The sequence below is a fragment of the Scleropages formosus genome, chromosome 2 (genome assembly GCF_900964775.1).
Source record: "Scleropages formosus chromosome 2, fSclFor1.1, whole genome shotgun sequence".
In the NCBI taxonomy this organism is placed as follows: domain Eukaryota; kingdom Metazoa; phylum Chordata; class Actinopteri; order Osteoglossiformes; family Osteoglossidae; genus Scleropages; species Scleropages formosus.
Window position 1 is genome coordinate 33,095,218 of NC_041807.1, and position 18,750 is coordinate 33,113,967.

Here is an 18,750-nt window from a genome sequence, read left to right on the forward strand (position 1 = left end):
GTGGAGGGGATGAACGCCATCCCTAGCTAACAAAAAAAAAAAAAAAAAAACTATGACAAAGAAACATTAACATCTACTGCAGACCCCAAAGACAAAGCAGCAAGGATTCAAGCACCCTGGAACTGCACTAAATCCATGTACTCTTTCACCAATTAAATTGTAATTAAAGCTATGAATATAAATGTGACAAAATGTATCTGTAGAAGCACGGCCTCCCTTAGTCCTTCACAAAAAGTCAGAAGGAATGCACTTCCCCTGCGAGGTGCGTAACCACGTTAATGCGAGAGCCTGCAAGCCAAAAGTGAGGAGTGCGTGCCGCTTTCAGCCTAGTGCAGATATCAGATTGCCTGCGCGCTTCTCTCTGCATGAGTTCCCCTGGGCCTGCAGGACGAAGGACATGAGGGAAGTAACACCATTGATGGCAGTGAAAGAGAGGCGGAGCAAGAGAAACGGGTGGGGGAGCAGATGGAGACAGACTGCAGACAGAGACTGAGATTGCAATCAAAAGACAAAAAGAAGCACCGTGTCGTCTGTGTAGTCATACATAGGCAGTCTATGGATATTGTGCATCTAATGAGCCCTGAAATCAGAAATTGACCTAGTGATTTTGGCAAAAACAGACACTGAAGATCATCATGTTTTGTCATTACTGTACTTTGCGCCATTCCAAGCATGGTTCACTGGGTTTAAATGTGCAAATACTGTGTTGAACCCCTATCATCATACCAAACAATGAGCTCTACAACTGCACGAGCCATTATTTGTGATAAAATACCTGAGCAAATGACAGGGAGGTAAAAATAGAAGCATTCTACATAAAATTTCTTACCAATATCACGACACTGACCAAAGAACGTCCAATTCAGCACAGACCATCTCCGAGGACAGATACCGGGATGGTTAATGTGCAAATTTGCAGAAGCGCAGAATCTGTAGGCACTGTACACATCAGCAAAACTACCAAGCAAAAAAAATTTAAAACACAGAAATTAAACACACATTTCACAATGCCTTTTGGTGGTACTTTGTGAAAAACACAAACACACTATTTCCAAACCATACTGGTAATTTAATTCTGCAACACTGTCACCTTGTGGCTGATGCAAGTCATTCATTCACACCTATCGCTACAAGCAGGTAATGAAGTACCTGATGACAGGAGTTTCAGCTGGTGATCATGATATTCCCCCAATTTTAACACATTCATAATGGCACAAATTAGTTCACCAAGAACACAGCATCCCAAAATTATGTAGAACCAAAAAAGAAATCTTTCAGAAACAAAGAACCTCTCATTTTGTGAATAATCCAATACACCACACCCATTTACAACATAATGGTGTAATACTTTCATTATTAACTACTCCAGATAAATTTTGAACATGTTGACAAGATTTACAATTCAGCCACAAAATAAAAACAGATTGTGTTCTCAAATCATTTTATTTAGCGCTCAACCCTTTAAAAATTAAAACTCACTTACCATAGGATTAAAAAAGTTCAATAGTTTACTTTGCAGGTTGCTTCTTGAAGAGTTTAAGTTGAATCATGTCAATGAGGCTGTATATGTAATGTGTAATGAGGAACAAAAAGAAAAAATACTTTGCATAAGTTCAAAAGGAAAAACACAGATAGGAGATGAAGCAATTGATCAAAATAAATTTCTTTTCTATTTTTTTTTTTTTAGAAAAAACAAAACCAAATATAAGAAATATGTTACATACACCCACACACACACACACACACACACACAGAACTCACAAACATCCAGAATTTTACTTGGAATTAGATTAGTTTTTACTTCTAGAAGTAGAATTCAAAGAGTTCTACAGAAGAAGAGGGAGTCCCTGTACCCAACTAAAAATTAATTTCAGACAATGCAGGTTTTTCCAATTGTGGATCCAAAATTACACAAAAATAAGTTGTAGATGTCATTGTTATCATAATCTGAAAAATCGCCTCACATTACCATAATGTTCTAGATCACCATCATAACCATCAGGATTGATCATTCAAGTGCTCATGACAAACTGGTAAGCAACCGACACAATGTAGTACAGGTATATCTGTATGATTTTCACACAAATGTGAAATTCAAAACTTTTACATAACAGCCAACTTAAAGCTGTAATGCTAGTTAAACTTCATTTCATCTTAAAAGAAAACTGCTGGAAGGGATATGTCTATCACTCCCCTCAACTTTCATAACACAATGAATAATTTTAGACAGGATGATAAACAATGGAATCTTTTGTTAGTAAAATAATAAAACAGACATGGCAATGCCTCATATTGGAGCACAAGGTTTCTGCATAGAAAGAATAAAATGGTTTTTGAATAGCATGTGACTATAGAATCAGACCACCATAATGTGATTTAACTGTGAAAGGTGTTTTGTAAAGTAATTTAAAAAATGGGTCAAAACCAACAGGCAGGGAGCCCTGCTACTTCTTCATGCAAGTATATTAAGAACAAATATCAAGAAGATCAAACTAATATTTTCAAATTCATTTTGAAAAAATATTACTACACAACATTGGTAACTAGGACAGAACTTAAAATCCAAAAAAATCATTTCTTTGTATGGGGGTGGGGAATCAAAAAGGAACAGACTACTAAGTTTTCCACCATGCAAAAGGGTATCTCAACAAATTCATACATAAATATCAGAATATCGCACATATACTACTAACATAAAAGGACATAGTGGCAGTGAGGATGCAAACATCATGAAAACAATTGGACAAGAAGAAAGCTAAATTAAAAAGTTATTATGCAAGAGTGCAAATATGCATGTATAGCACCCTAAGAGCCCAAATTACTAAAACTGAAAAAAGGATGTAAGCTTAAAAACACACAAAAAAAAATGGCATTTGAGGGAGGGAAGAGAATGCTAATAGTGTTTCACATCCTTTTATCCTCTTGAGCATTTAAACTCCTATGAAGCTATTTACAGTGCGACTGATCAGTTTTTCCTTCCTCCGTCTCATTTCATCCTCGCCCCAGTAAATCACGCAGTGTTGCAGCGATTTTGGAAGAGCTGTTCAATGACCGTGCAGTCGGCCAGCGTGGACACGTCACCAAGGTCCCGTTCATTTCTGGCGATCTTGCGCAGGACCCGGCGCATGATTTTCCCTGTGTGGATGAGGAAAGATAGAGGGCCATGCCAACATCATGCACCAGACACAAAGCACACAGACATGACCAAAAGAACAAGACAAACCCGTCCTTTTCTTTTTTGCAATTGCGAGGGTAAAAAATACACTATTCACATTTTCATCTTAGCAGCATACTAGGCACAGCACAAGCTGTTATTTTGTGGTGCAGCACATGCCACTGAGAAAGTCAATAAAACAGGTCAGTATAATGTCTGTAGATATTACTAGCAGAACTATAAATAAAGTCAGTACACAGGCCTTTAATGAATACATCAGTGCTGTTTAACAAAAAGAACCTAATTAATAAAAGCAGGACTGAACAGAATGCTTACCTGATCTGGTTTTTGGAAGCCCGGGAGCATTCTGCATGTAGTCTGGAGTGGCGATGGCACCAATTTTCTCTCTCACTGTAAACACAAGCAGGTGAGAGCTTTGTATGGATTTTTAATGAAAGATGGTAAAATCTTAATGTGTAGATGACTATTTCATTTAAAAAAAGCCTAGAAATGATCTTGTAAATCTAATCATGATGTTAGTCAAAATTTAAAATGGAGAAGGACTTGTTAAAAGTAACATTAAGCCACAGAAAGAGCTTATTACGATGTATCTGACTTCCAAGCACACCCTGAAAGATTCACCATCAAAAACATAAATGGAGCTCTGCCAACACACAAGGGGGGGGGGGGGGGGGGGGGGGGCATAAAGTACCCTGTTTCTTCAGCTGGGCCTCCAAGGAAATGGTGTAGTCAAACCCATCCTTCAGCGTGATAAAGCAGTAGAGGCTCTCCCCTTTTACAGGGTGAGGATGGCTGACCACAGCTGCCTCTGCTACTGCTTCATGTTCCACCAAGGCTGACTCTACCTCAGCTGTGCTCAGCAGGTGACCTGGAGAATGTGGTGGGGCACATGCATTATCATCATCACAATCATCATGGTTTATTGCAGTGGCCAACACCTATCTAAACACAAGATGGTTGGTACAAATATGGAAGACCAACAGTGGCTGACGCAAATTCACAATGTATATTAGTGTATACCAGAGACGTTCAGCATGTCATCAATCCTTCCAGTGATCCATAAGTATCCATCTTTGTCCCTTCTGCAACCTGCAAAGGCAGCACACTTTAGTGCACACCTACACAGAGCTTAAATACAAGACTTGAACATTTGTCCAGCAAACAGGAAAATCGCATCCAAGTGTCAGGTAAACTTTTTAACTGCAAAATGAAACTTACAAATTAATATTTCATTAAAATTATTCTCCTTCTACAATTTACATGAGAAACACTCTGGAAAAATAATATTACATATAGAAGGCAGAGTTCTATGAATTATATTTACATTTATTCATTTAGCTGACGCTTTTCTCCAAAGCGACTTACAACGTGAAGCTACTTACAATGATTTAACTGTTTATACAGCTGGGTAATTTCACTGGAACAATTTAGGGTAAGTACCTTGCCCAAGGGTACTACAGCCAGAAACAGGGATCAAACCTGTGACCTTTGAATCCAAAGGCAGCAGCTCTAACCACTACGCTACCAGTTGTCCCACTGTTTAACTACTGGACAAAACATTTGTAATTTCAGGTACCAAAAAGATATTTGCACAACAAAAGAACATAACCTACCAAAACATAACCCATGGCAACATAACTTTGTAATATTCACAAATAAAGATTTATTCAAAGGAGACCAGAGAGAGTAAAAGCTTTTTAGTTGCCTAGCAAAAATACTGTTTGGAGATCTCAAATATATAAAAGTTTATGTCCATCATGTTGGCTTACCATCTCCGGTGACGTAATACCCGGGGAATTTCTTAAAGTAGGTGGTCTCGAACCTCTCGTGATTTCCGTACACTGTTCTCATAACTCCAGGCCAGGGCTGTTTGAAGACCTGGTCAGCAAAATGTGTTTAGAACAGGCTAAAGGAAAATTTATCTTCTACCATAGTAGTTTATTAAAAGAACGTTACATTTATTAAACTGACACTTTCTGCCAAAGCAACAAAGTTGTAAAGCTATTTACAATGATTTGACCATTTATCCAGCAGTGCAGTTTTTACTAGAGCATTTTAGTGTTAGTACCTTGCTCACAGATACTACAGCAGGAAGGAGGATCTCAACACGAGTCTTTTGAGCTCAATTCTCAACTTGGGTGCATGTATCTCAAGCTATGACAGTAATTTAAGTGAGTTTTAAAGTAGTTTGAAGTTAATAAATAGTAGAAGTCCAGCAGGATGTGTTCTATTATAGCTCTATTGGAAGTTTTTACAGAACCTGAACTGAGATTAAATCAAGGAAATCTGTATTATGATTTTATTGATTATTTCTTCATATAGTCACTAAATCAATGTTGGACTTCTGATACAAACTAAGGTGGAAAGGCAGTGTAATAACAACAACAACAAAAATAATAATAAGAGTCACAGTACAGCACTGGGTAGTGCTGCCCCTTCCTAACTCCTAGGCTGGGGGTTTGTTTCAGGTTAACTCTGTGCAGAATCTGCATGTTCTTACTGTGTTTAGGTATGTCTCTTCTCACAGTCCAAACATGTTTCAAGTGAACTGGTGATACTAAATTGCCTGTGATACATGTGAGTCAGAGAGAATTTTCGTGTATAAATGCTTTCTGATATACTTGATGTCTTATCCAGGGTGTTCCCTGACTCATACTCTATGCGTCTAGGATAGGATCTGGACCACTGTGACTCCGTGCTAGACAGGTGGCCACACATAAAGCATTGATAAAAATAATGCATCACATAACTGTACCATTATCATTCAATTTTCAAATATTTTGCACTTTTCATCTGTACTCTTGTTTTCACTAACCTGAATGTCACTTTGGAGAAAAGCATCTACTAAATTAATAAATGTTGATCTAAATATAAACAATCAATTCAGCTAGATATACCACAACACTACCGCAGCACTGTGACAGCTGCAAGCAGACACACAGACTGTTTAGAACCCATGAAATATTAGTTGCAATAAGCAGTCCATTTTGCCCTGTATGAAAAAGAATGGATCAGTGAAGAACAATGAAGCTTCCAAGTTACCAGGTAGCCTTCGTTTGGGCCCTCCAACTCCTCTCCAGATTCATTTAGGATTGCTGGAACCACACCAAAGAAAGGAAACGCCTGCCAGGTAATGAGAAATAATTTAATCAGGACACAGATCAAACTGGATGAAACTCATGATTGAACTTTGCATAACGAAATTTCAAAGGTCAGGACCATTACAGGAACAGACACTGTGCACTGCTGCAGTGCCCTAGATCATAAATTAATTGAAGTGCCTTAGCTAGTATGATTTACAACACTGTCAAATGACTAAACGAACAGAAGTGGACAATGGGAGTGAACTTACCGCAGAACCTGGCTTCATAGGTGTGGCAGCAGGAAGGGGAGTCAACACATGTCCCCCCTAGGAAATAAGGGTGTGTGATGGGTATAAAGCAAAGTCACAACATAGGTCCACTGTCTGTGGATTCTTCACTATCCACGCATCTCTTTCTGAAAAGAATCCGTTTTAATAAACCCGGCACTCTAGGTAATTTTTAAGTAATTCATTAAAAATTTCAGAGGCTGACACTTCACAGGGCCTCTGTTAATGTATTGCCTGCCTATATTGTATCAAGGGTAGCCACTTAATGATTTTCTTCCTTGTCTTATCTGAAAAACTTGAATTTACCTTTATCAGCAATGGGACACACTACCCAAGAATTTCCTTCTGCTACCTAAAAACAAAAACTTCCGGCCAATTTTGTATCTCCTGCCAGCTACGCAAATTTGTTCAGCACCACCTGCTATGATCACATAAAGCGGGTATTTGACTCTCTCTCCTCTAAACAGCTACTTGCTTAATGTGTGCCTGTTAAATTGAGACAAACAACCCATACTGTGACAATTTTATTTAATCAGAGTGGTTTAACTGATAATTGCTGCATCGCAAGGTATGTACAAGAATTATGGTCAGTTTTTTTTGTTGTTGTTGTTTTAATATACAGTGCCATGAAAAAGTATTTGCCCCCTCCCTGATTTTTTTTTTTTTTTTTTTGCATATTTGTCACAGTTAAATGATTGAGATCATCAAACAAATTTTAATATTACACAAAGATAACCCAAGTAAATACAAAATGCAGTTTTTAAATGATGATTTCATTTAAGGGAAAAAAGCTGCCCAAACCTACGTGGCCCCATGTGAAAAAGTAATTTGCCCCCTCCCCTTGTTAAATTATGAATAAACTGTGATTAACCACATTTTTCTGGAAAGCTGAGTTAAATTTCACTTGCCACACCCAGGCCTGATTACTGCCAGACCTGTTGAATCAAGAAATCACTTAAACAGAACCTGTCTGACAAAGTGAAGCACATCTCAAAAAGCAACACATCATGCTGCAATCTAAAGAAATTCAAGAACAGATGAGAAACAAAGTAATTGGCATGTATCAGTCTGGAAAGGGTTACAAAGCCATTTCTAAGGCTTTGGGACTCCAGCAAACCACGGTGAGAGCCATTATCCACAAATGGAGAAAACTTGGAACAGTGGTGAACCTTCCCAGGAGTGGCCGGCCTACCAAAATTACTCCAAGAGTGCAACGACGACTCATCCAGGAGCTCATAAAAGAACCCAGAACAACATCTAAAGAACTGCAGGCCTCACTTGCCTCAGTTAAGGTCAGTGTTCATGATTCAACAATAAGAGAGAGACCGGGCAAAAATGGCACCCATGGGAGAGTTCCAAGGCGAAAGCCACTGCTGACCAAAAAGAACACAAAGGCTTGTCTCACATTTGCCAAAAAACATCTTGATTATCCCCAAGACTTTTGGGCAAATATTCTGTGGACTGATAAGACAAAAGTTGAACTCTTTGGAAGGTTTGCGCCCCGTTACATGCGGCATAAAACTAACACAGCATTTCATAAAAAGAACATTATACCAATAGTCAAACATGGTGGTGGTAGTGTGATGGTCTGGGGCTGCTTTGCAGCTTCAGGACCTGGACGACTTGCCATAATTGATGGAACCATGAATTCTGCGCTCTACCAGAAAATCCTGAAGGAGAATGTCCGGCCATCAGTTCGTGACCTCAAGCTCAAGAGCACTTGGGTTATGCAGCAGGACAATGATCCGAAGCACACCAGCAAATCCACCTCTGAATGGCTCAAAAAAAAACACAAAATTAAGGTTTTGGAATGGCCTAGTCAAGGTCTGGACTTAAATCTGATTGAGATGCTGTGGCATGACCTTAAACAGGCCGTTCATGCTCGAAAACCCTCCAATGTGGCTGAATTAAAACAACTCTGCAAAGAGTGGGCCAAAATTCCTCCACAGCGATGTGAAAGACTCACTGCCAGTTATCGCAAATGCCTGATCGCAGTTGTTGCCGCCAAGGGTGGCACAACCAGTTATTAGGTTTAGGGGGCAATTACTTTTTCCACATAGGGCCAGGTAGGTTTGGACAGCTTTCTTCCCCCTTAATAAATGAAATCATCATTTAAAAACTGCATTTCGTATTTACTCGGGTTATCTTTGTGTAATATTAAAATTTGTTTGATCTCAATCATTTAACTGTGACAAATATGGGGAAAAAAAAATCAGGAAGGGGGCAAATACTTTTTCACAGCACTGTACATTACTTAATGCAATCCAAATTAACCACCCTCACGTTGGCTACTCTTTTGAGAGAATCATTTATGCTACCATGGTGAGGGTGGTTAATTTGGATGCCTTCAATTTATGTTGCTACGATGGGCAGAATCCTGGGAAAACCTTATCTGTAGTGAGTTATCCCCAGTGCCAAGCGGAAAAAATACCTTTAAACTTACTGGTCTGAGTCATGCGATATGCAATTCCCTATCAGGGCGTGGGAGAGGCCCAGAGAGAATAAACCTCGACATCACTCACTGTCTCTGTCTGCCAGAAGGTGTCCACGACGGGGCACCTCTTTTCCCCAACCACGTTGTAGTACCATAGCCAGGCCTCCGGGTTGATGGGCTCTCCGACTGTACCCAACACCTTCAGCGAGCGGCGCGTAAACCTTGGGAAAAGGATGGGATGAGAACACACACACACACACACACACACACACACACACACACCCCATTAAATGCAAATGATTTCTAACTAGCCATGTACTAGTGGCAACTCACTTTTGGACCGGCCCACTGCCGTACTTCATCAGCAGGCGGATGGCCGTTGGGGCAGTGTAGAACTTGGTCACTTGGTACTTGTCAACAATTTCCCACATGCGGCTCACATCAGGGTAGGTGGGTAGGCCCTCAAACTTAGAAAAAATACTAATAACAAACCACTCTAATTAACCTACTCCTGAATATAAACAGCATTATAAAAAAAGCTTTCCATACCAACACACTAGTGGCCCCATTGGCCAAAGGCCCATAAGTGATGTAGGAGTGTCCTGTGATCCAGCCAATGTCAGCTGTGCACCAGTAGACATCGTCAGGCTGATGGTCAAAGACGTATTTAAAAGTGCTCGCTGTGTACAGCATGTACCCACTGACCGTGTGCAGCACACCCTGTTTCAGAAGAAAACAATTCAGATTTGTCTAGATTGGTACTGAACTCCTTCTGCGGACAATTCCACCACCTTCAGCTGAGTGCAAATCTGTGAGCCCAGGTTCAGCTATCAACTGCATTTAATACCGTCATTTAATCTATAACATGTTTATGATGTTTTTTCAAAAGCTAAAAGCTCAAACACACTTCCTTTGGGGTCTGAGGGCCAGGCACTACCTTGGGCTTCCCTGTGGAGCCACTGGTATACAGGATGAAGAGAGGGTCCTCAGACTGACACCATTCAGGCTCACACTCATCAGAAGCCTCCTCCATCAGAGTATGCCAGCACAGGTCAACCTCAGGGTTCCAGGGAACCTGCACAGAGCAAACCACACAGGCATACACACACCACAGACAGAGAGACAGAGAGAGAGAGGGAAAAAGAGAGAGACACTTTGTAAATACTAATCAAGGCAAATGACTATTCTTTTAGGTACATAATGACAGTGTATTTAAGACTTAAATGCAAAGTGTTACATACTTCATTTAGGGAACCAACACAGGTAGTCTTCACCAGCAGAACAGTGGTATGGAACAAACTTACTGAGGTTCAAGAATTCAGTGTCTACATCTACAACTTTGAATGTGAGATGCACCTTTGTTTACTTACGTTGCTCTTATTCACTTTGGCTATAATGAATAAATGTGAATGTAGTAACCTCCAAGCCATACGCATCATCAGACCTTTAACATTGGTGTAAACCATACCAATGACTTGCTTTCCCTTATTAACTCACTATTAAACTGTTGTTCCCTCTGTAAACCCAGAAACATTGTAATTACTTAATTACTAAAAAGGCATCTACTGATTGAGTAAAACTTCCATTGTTTCATACAAAAAAAATAAAAACAAATTAAAAAAAACCTCACATTTACGCATTCCTTTTTCATACATGTACAATCAAGCCCATACCAATAGCCAGCTTGATTATATGCAACAATAGCTCCTGTTAATGTTGTTGGACATGGTGGTCAAGGCAATGACACGTGTCAATATTACACATGCAAATGCAGCCAGCACAAAGAAAAAGCAAAAGTGAGTAAGTTACATTTATTCATTTAGCAGACGTTTCTCTCCAAACTGATGTAAATGTTAAGTTAAATTAACAATCTTACGTATTTCATAACTGCACCAGAGCAACTGAACCAAAGCTCAGTTTGGCAGAGTTGATAAGAAAACCTTACATTTTATCCAATACACCTGCAGAAAAGCAGACTGGATGCCAAAAATACTCAGAAAGTAAACTGCATATTCAGTTCAAACTGTGTGTGGTGCGGTGAGGTGAGTATTGCCTGTTATGTTACAATTAACAGGTCTTACCAGGGACTAGTACTGAAACATTCATATGGTATTTTACATTATCTAGATAACAGTAGAAAAATGAGAATTAGTTAACTTATACACTTAAATGACCTCATTAATTTAGGTCAAAAACTAGGTTGTTTGCAGCACAGACAGTCCCTAATAAGATAGGTAGTTGTTAGCATTTTGTTAGCATACTGTGCAAGTGTAACAAACATGTCCCCACACTCAGCAGCTAGGAACAATAAATGAAAAACTGGAAATGCACAAAATCCATAATACCTGGGGTATGGGACGGATTTTCTTTACTCTTTCTTTCTGTTTCTCCTGTTTCAAATGTTGATTGAAAAATTTTAAATGAGATTTAGATTTCCAATACATGACAATGATCAAAACAGGATAACAGCCTACATCAGACTCAACTGTTGGATGCAAATGGAAGTAGATAACAGAAAATGAATGTAAACTGAATAATGTCCTGTGATAAAAATAATACTTCTCCAGGGGGAAAAAGGATCCTTGGATTAACCTGTTTTATTGCTCTTACCTGTAAGTCAGAGCAGGCGCGTTTTGCAGGGGGGGACTGGGACCCTTCCGGCAAGAGTGATCCATCCTTAGATAGATGCTTTAACATAATGCACTTTTGAACTGAGAAATTCCTGTCAGAGACAAAACCAGCACTGAGCTCTGCTGTGCTTGTATAAGATCTGACACAGGCATTCATGCATACAGTAGGCATGCATTCAACACCGGCCTATTTCACCCATTCCATGGAGAACACAACACAGAGAACCACTGCCCAGTTCTGCAGATACCTCCCCCCCCCCGCCAAAAAGTCATACTTCACAGATGAGCCTATTTTGTCTGGAAAAATGTAACAGTGGATAGAGATTTTTCTGCATGCTATACAGCAAAAGTACCGGACAATCAGTTCTTACTTCTCCGTGCACTTTTCCAGTGCATCGTCAGCAATCATTTTCAGGTTGATGAGTTTATCTCCTCTGTAAAATCCATCTGTGGAAGAAGTGGGATATGAAGTATGAGTCTGAGCAGGTAAACGTTATTGCCACAAACAATAGGAGTGAAGTAAAAGAACAAATATAGCAATATGGTGACATAGGTATTTCTTAAAGACTTCTACTTTCTCACTAAAGAGAAAAAAAATGTAAGAAACACATGCTTAATGACTAGAGCATTTAAGCTACACTGAACTACATTCATAAACTAATGTGCTGAAACAAACACACACCCAAGCAGCTTCATGCAAAAGGTCAGTCACTACTTTGGCCTCACATACATATACAAATATAGCAACATTTTGGCCTAGTCAAGTTTCCAGAAGGGGATTAGAAACACATCTAGTTCTCAAATCAATTGTTTAAAATGAAAGAACAAGGTATTTTTCTTTTATTAAATGTGTTTCCTTACCAGCAGTGATAAGCAATGAACACTGGGAGTCCAGGATCCTCTCACAAAGAGACTCTGCAGAAAATCCTGCAAACTAATGTGAAATGCAAGCACGTAAACTTTTAAATATTAGTGTAAACGACAAAGTACCAGAATGTGGTTGACACTGAGACAATCACAAATGCAGTTAAAGCTGGTGCATATAAAATTATTTGAAACTTATGATACTGACTGTATATATTGTTGAAGCCAATCAGAAAAGTGTTGGAGAAAACTGTGAGAAACTATTGTTCAGACAGCAAGAGTTCACTCACCACAATGGAGTGAACAGCTCCAATGCGAGCACATGCTAGCATGGCCACCACCAACTCCACCACCATGGGCATGTAGATGGAGATTCGGTCCCCCTTCTTCACTCCTGCCCATTGATACACAACAGATGAAATGCAAATGTTTTCTTTCATTTCAACACAACTGCATTGATTCACGTGTACTTCACTGTCCCCATCGCATCCCAATTCCTTGTGTCCATGCACTGTCTCAGCATTACAGCCAGTAAGCATCACTCTGTCAACACATTTCAGCCGATGAGCACTATTCTGTCACCACATGCTTCAGAAAATATTACGAAGATCATTCACATGCTCTTGCTTCTGGACAAGACATAGTCCATACCCAGGGACTTGAGGACATTGGCCATCTTGCAGACCTGCTTGAGTAGCTCCCTGTAGGTGACTTTCAGCTCATCCCCAGGCTCATTGCCCTCCCTGAAGACCAAAAAAAATTTTAAACAATACTAAAATACTACTTATTTTCTACAACCAACAACCTTTGTGAAAGACATGCTGCTACTGTCAGAAGCCTAAGAACCTGAAAGTACTCAACACATCTAGAGATTACGAAGGTCTCAAGAACAGTAGGTCATGTGGTATTGAATGGCCTCTCCTAGCACTGGTGTCCAAGAATTGGTACAAATGTAAACTATGTACTGCAATTATTTGGAATTGTCAATGTCTGATGAATGTAAGTAAAATCAGCTGTTGAGTTTTGTGGTTATGGCAATCATTTTAGTACCAAACAAGGGAACAATCATTTCACTGGCTTTTCACCTTACAAACAGTTCCAAATGACCTAATGTTTTAAAGGTTATAAACCAAACAACAAATGTAAACAGCTACAAGAATACTCCTTTACTTAAGCAGCTGAAACACGGAATCAGGTATAATATTAAAATACACAATCATCAGGGTGTCCAAAGGCAGCAAGTTTCTACCCACTATAAAGTGCTTATTTCAAAATATTTATCTCAAAGAGTCGCCAAGGGAAGTTTTTCCAATGGCCAAAAAAGAAGGGAGTTACTTCTCTGAAATTAGGGTAAAGCTCACCAAGAGCAAGCTGGCCATTTCATCAGCACAGTTGGGAGGGGGGAAAAAATATCTACTCTTGCAAAAACTATAAAGTTGCGAAAGCAGTATGAGAAACCCCACCCTCAGGAGAGAAAAGTAATTTATTGGTTTTGTGCTACGGACAGTTAAATACATATATAGGTCATGTTTATGTTGTGTTATTTATACTAGAAACGCATTAAGTCTCTTTAACAGTACAGATCTTTGCGTCTGGAATAACTGCCAATGAACAGTTGAGAGATCTTCACATACGGTCACTGGAGATGATGAAAAGCCTCTTAAGGGACTTTTCTATTCTTAAATGAAGGGTTTAATACGTAGTGGTATAAATGAGTATATCCATTAGATAAGCCAGTCATTTTTTTTAAAAGTGCCTACTGAGTCAATAAAGTAATAAATAGCTGAAGCATGATGGTTCAGAGACTTTCTGAGATCAGGAGAAACACCTTGGACACTTAAGTTGCTTTCTGTCCAAGCTACACGTCGGGCCAACATTCCCCAACTGCTTTGTGTCCAAGAGCTATTAATACTCAACTAGAAAGAAGTTCAAAACATACTGACTGTCACAACATGAACAAGTTCTTCCTGCACTAACAAAAGGGACTGGCACATTTGTTGACACAAAGATGGAAAAAGCTAGATTACCACATTCAAATCTGCCATTTCTTAAACCTCAAATAGGTAAGGGTATTGTTTTTTTAAACACTGCACTACCTGCTGTATTCTGCAACATACTGACTGTGAACCCAATGTAGTGACTCCATCACAACACACAAAATGAGCCGAGTGAAGAACTTGTACCATCAAAAAGCAGTGGCAATTTCTGGACATTTCATTCAATGCAAAGAAACTCACCAAAAGAAAGCCACTTTGTCACCCATTTTCTTGTCATGGACATTTCTGTCCAGCACATTGTAGCAAATATTGGTGATGGCGCCCTCCATGCACTTGATATAAACCTTGCCTTTGGTCACATCAAAATTGTAGTCCAGGAACTGGCCTGTGTGCTTGGACTTCCAAAAGAAGTCTTTGGCAACATCTCCCCAGAACTCTGAAACACAGAACATACAAATGGCATACAAATGGTGCAGCAAGTAGCAGTGACTTCAGCTTCAACCTTCTACTTCAAGGACACAATTTCAAATTCCACCTCTTGTTACAGTACCTTTGAGAAAGGGTACTTGCATTTATTCATTTAGCAGATGAGTTTATCCAAAGCGATGTACATTTCAGAGAAATACAATTTGTGCATTACATTAGGAGAAAGAGAGAGGCATAGTTGCAGACGTGTGATTCTTAAGTAAATTCAGTTTGTTTTCCACTATATGCACCAATGTTCATCGCACAAGTAGGTGCATAAAACTCAGAACAGACAACCCGATCACCTTCCTACAAGATTTTTTCTTTTTTTTTCTAATGTACACAAACATTTATGTACAATAGAGAAGTAGCAGCTGTGTAAAGGCTCATCTGGGCACGATCATAAAGTTATGGTGCATGAACATTTACATCTTACTTCAGCTTAAAAGATCATTTATGAGAACGGTTGGCATGGGATAACTGCAAAACAACTCAAATGAGCATGTATCTACAACTTTTTAAAAAAAAAAAAAAAAAAAAAGAAAAATGTTCCAAAAAAATTGTTATGGTACATTGTATTACGCCAGCAACGTCGTCACACCCTACTGCGCTGACATTATCAACGCTGGTGTGGGTTGTCACAGGAAATCTTGCATTATAAACGATGCCTTTTAGCAAACAACTTAATGTCATCAAGGCAAGTTTGGAGACTTGTTTATGCAACAGGCAGTGTACTGGCTAGAGCTGTTCCACTGCAACCTCAAACTGCCTGCTTTTGATTCCCTTTCCTGCTGTACTTACAGTGAAAAAACAGAGTGGTATAAATGAGGAAATCATTGCCACTTTACCCACATAAATGATAAGTTGCCTTACAAAATTGTGAGGTAACGAGGCAGTCCAAAAGGACACGCCCCCTGCCCATGTACTGCAGTAAAAAGGATGGTCCCATAAACTGATCATAAGACATAGTTTATGAGACTGTCAACAATGCATCACTCGTGCAGAGCGTATTTTACCCACCTTCTGGGTTTTCTACAGACTTGAGGTACAGCTCTTTGTATTTTTCGAAGCTCGGGACATGAGCCTCCTTCCGCAGATCGCACGTCGCCTGGTACACGTCCTCCCCCGGCGCTTTGTCAGGAATCATCTCGACTCGACGACCGGCGATCCGAACCGCACGTCACCAGCAGATCTACAAGAAGACCTACAAGCCAAGCAAGGGTGCTGTGGCCTGGTGGTGGTGGTCAAGTACAGACAGAGCAGGTGTCCCGACCCGTAGCTCTCAGTAACGGAAAACGAGCCAACGGCGACACTTCCTCATTCGTGGGACTGAATCGGTCAGTCGGTCGCTCGCGGCAGCGCCAGCAGTCAGCAAACTGTCAAAACTATCGTATCGGCTGCAGAGTCACGCCCGTGTTTTAACTTAGTTAGTAATTATATTCGTTACGTCTTCACCAATTGAATTGGCAATTCTGTCGGACACGTTCTGTCCCACCACGTCGTCGTGTACCTAAGCTAACAGTAACAACAAAAATATCGATATTACACACACAGACAGTGAAACGCTCTGTAGCGCTGGCTCTATATCTGAGAAACTTTCGTTATGGACCAAAACGTGTCGTCGGCTAATTAGCTACGCGGTAAAACCAGAAGTATGCGCATCTGAAGCCGTTTTGACAGATCATGACAGAGTCATCCAGACCAGTGTCAGAGTTAGCTGTAGGACTACGGCCGGGCCAACTGCGCTCGAGCTGCTCTATTTGAATAGGGGGAACCGTAAACATTTACATTAATTATTTAACCCGAATTAAGTCTTTCTGGGAGCTTGAAAGCTTGGCGTTTGAAGACCCCTTCCTTCCGCATGCAGATGTTTCGCTTCGACGCTACTGCCTGGCGCGTGGTGAACAGCGTAGAATACTTCGCCCGTCGACGGCTGTGGAAGGGTTCGGTTGGTCCAATCACAGATGAGTAACGTAGTGACGCAAAACGTAAAGCCCGCTCTTAAAGTGAAACTCACGTATTAAAATATGTAGCGTAATGGTGGCGCGAGGCTGCTCATTCCGACATACTGTAGTTAAAATTAGAAACATTTTGCCCGGATAGCACTGCCTACACAGAATACGATATTGCTTACTCTTTTAAACTAAGTAGTTTATATGAGTGCAGGCAGTAAAGTGCAGAAAGATGTGCAGTTTGTGAATACATAATTTTAATCTTCGTTACTTCTGACGCTTTTCTCCAATGACTTCCAAGGAACACTGTGTGTTATCAGTCCACACCTTATTCCTTGTCCGATTTACGCTGCTATATACCTGTCCACTACTTACAATGAGTTACTCATCCAAATGTAAGTGAAACACTGTCACTCACACACTCTGGGTGACTTACTGTATCGTCCACCAATCCATGTTTTTGGACTGTGGGAGGAAACCAGAGCACCCTGAGGAAACCCACACAGACACAGGGAGAATATTGCAAACTCCACACAGACTGAGCGGGGATTGAACCCATGTCCTCTCGCCCCGCCCAGGCGGTGTGAGTCATTTTTCAAACATTTCTCTCATGAAGCGGAAGTTCAGGAGGATCATGAACATCAACGTTCAGCAGCATCATTTTGATATGTACTACACAGGGTGAGGACATCCTGTGTAGTACATATCAAAATGATGCTGATGTATGATATGTTATTTCGTTACCTCGCTGACTGTTATCCAGAGTGACTTATATTGTTAGACTGTTTCAGTTTAGAGGAATTCAACTTACAGTAACATGCCAAAAATGTCCCTTGTACCCTCATAGCTGTGTGGTGAACACAGGACCGTGTCTATTGCTATTTTCAAAATGTTTACTTCCTTAGATTTTTCTCATTTGAAGTAGGTTTACTTGTCTGGAAGACAGCCTATATAAGGCAAAGTCAGCCTTGTGTTGTAAAGATAATGTTGCAGGATATTAATTTTAAAAAGCAATAGCACTTGCTTCTTGAGTAGACCCAAGTTTTGACAGTTGTTCAAAGTACGAGTGAACCCAGACATGCGCACATACCGATAAGGCTGTGGTGAATTTAGATCAAGGTCACTTCATGGAGCTCAAAGCTGGAAAAACAACAGGCCGCACCGCTCTTCTACTCAGACTGTTCAGCGTTTGCAAATGGGTGCATCTCACAAATGAACTGTGTCTGTATGTGTCATAATCCTGTAATTCGGTGATCCAGATCCCACAATAGAATATGTGATTGACTTTCAATTCCATAGTCGCATAATTCTTCATACTCACTGGTGTTGATATGTGCAAGAAAAAAATGAAAATAATGGGTAGTGTCTTCAAATGAATGACTGTGGTAAAATGGAGAAAATTTTAAATCATATACATTGTTCATTATAAAGTTTTATGTAATTCAAGAGAAATGGTAACATACTACTTTGTACAAACTTTATATGCCCTGTATAAACAGGAAACAGTTGGGAATGTAGTGTTTAGTACTTCTGCCTTTGACCCCACTGGTTTTAGGTTCAGTTCCCACCTCTGGTTGTAGTACCCTTGAGCAAAGTAATTACCCTAAATTACTCCAGTAAAATTACCCAGCAGTACACACACAAACACACATTTTTTGAACCACTTGTCCCGTACGGGGTCACGGGGAACAGGAGCCTAACCTGGCAACTCGGCATAAGGCTGGAGGGGGAGGGGACACACCCAGGACGGGACGCCAGTCCGTCACAAGGCACCCCAAGCGGGACTCGAACCCCAGACCCACTGGAGAGCAGGACCCGGTCCAGACCCAGCAGTATAAATGAGTAAAAAAAATTATAAGTACC

At 40.2% G+C, this 18,750-nt stretch overlaps 1 protein-coding gene across 2 annotated transcripts; it reads right to left on the minus strand.

Annotated features, from left to right (window-relative positions):
- Positions 1–2,404: 2,404 nt before the first annotated feature.
- On the minus strand, positions 2,405–16,871 carry acss2 (acyl-CoA synthetase short chain family member 2). 2 transcript variants are annotated; one of them, XM_018737795.2, is made up of 19 exons: positions 15,956–16,871; positions 14,711–14,906; positions 13,125–13,216; positions 12,764–12,867; positions 12,471–12,543; positions 11,981–12,056; positions 11,590–11,701; positions 11,325–11,369; positions 9,917–10,054; positions 9,529–9,699; positions 9,313–9,446; positions 9,068–9,200; positions 6,528–6,584; positions 6,218–6,298; positions 4,945–5,053; positions 4,196–4,264; positions 3,867–4,043; positions 3,491–3,565; positions 2,405–3,135 (listed from the first exon to the last, which is right to left on the minus strand). In XM_018737795.2, the coding sequence occupies exons 1-19, from the start codon at positions 16,080–16,082 to the stop codon at positions 3,011–3,013; spliced, it is 2,094 nt and encodes a 697-aa protein (XP_018593311.1). In that variant the 5' UTR covers positions 16,083–16,871; the 3' UTR covers positions 2,405–3,010. The 2 variants fall into 2 exon arrangements, with proteins under 2 accessions (XP_018593311.1, XP_018593313.1); XM_018737797.2 differs by lacking the exon at positions 11,325–11,369.
- Between the last annotated feature and the right edge of the window lie 1,879 nt (positions 16,872–18,750).

Excerpts from the sequence above, each read along its gene's own strand:
- acss2 (XM_018737795.2), bottom strand. The coding sequence starts at position 16,082 with ATGATTCCTGACAAAGCGCCGGGGGAGGACGTGTACCAGGCGACGTGC. Across the intron at positions 11,702-11,980 it reads CTGGAAAAGTGCACGGAGAA|GAATTTCTCAGTTCAAAAGT; the intron begins GTAAGAACTGAT and ends TGTCTCTGACAG. Across the intron at positions 9,447-9,528 it reads ATGGGGCCACTAGTGTGTTG|TTTGAGGGCCTACCCACCTA; the intron begins GTATGGAAAGCT and ends ATTTTTTCTAAG.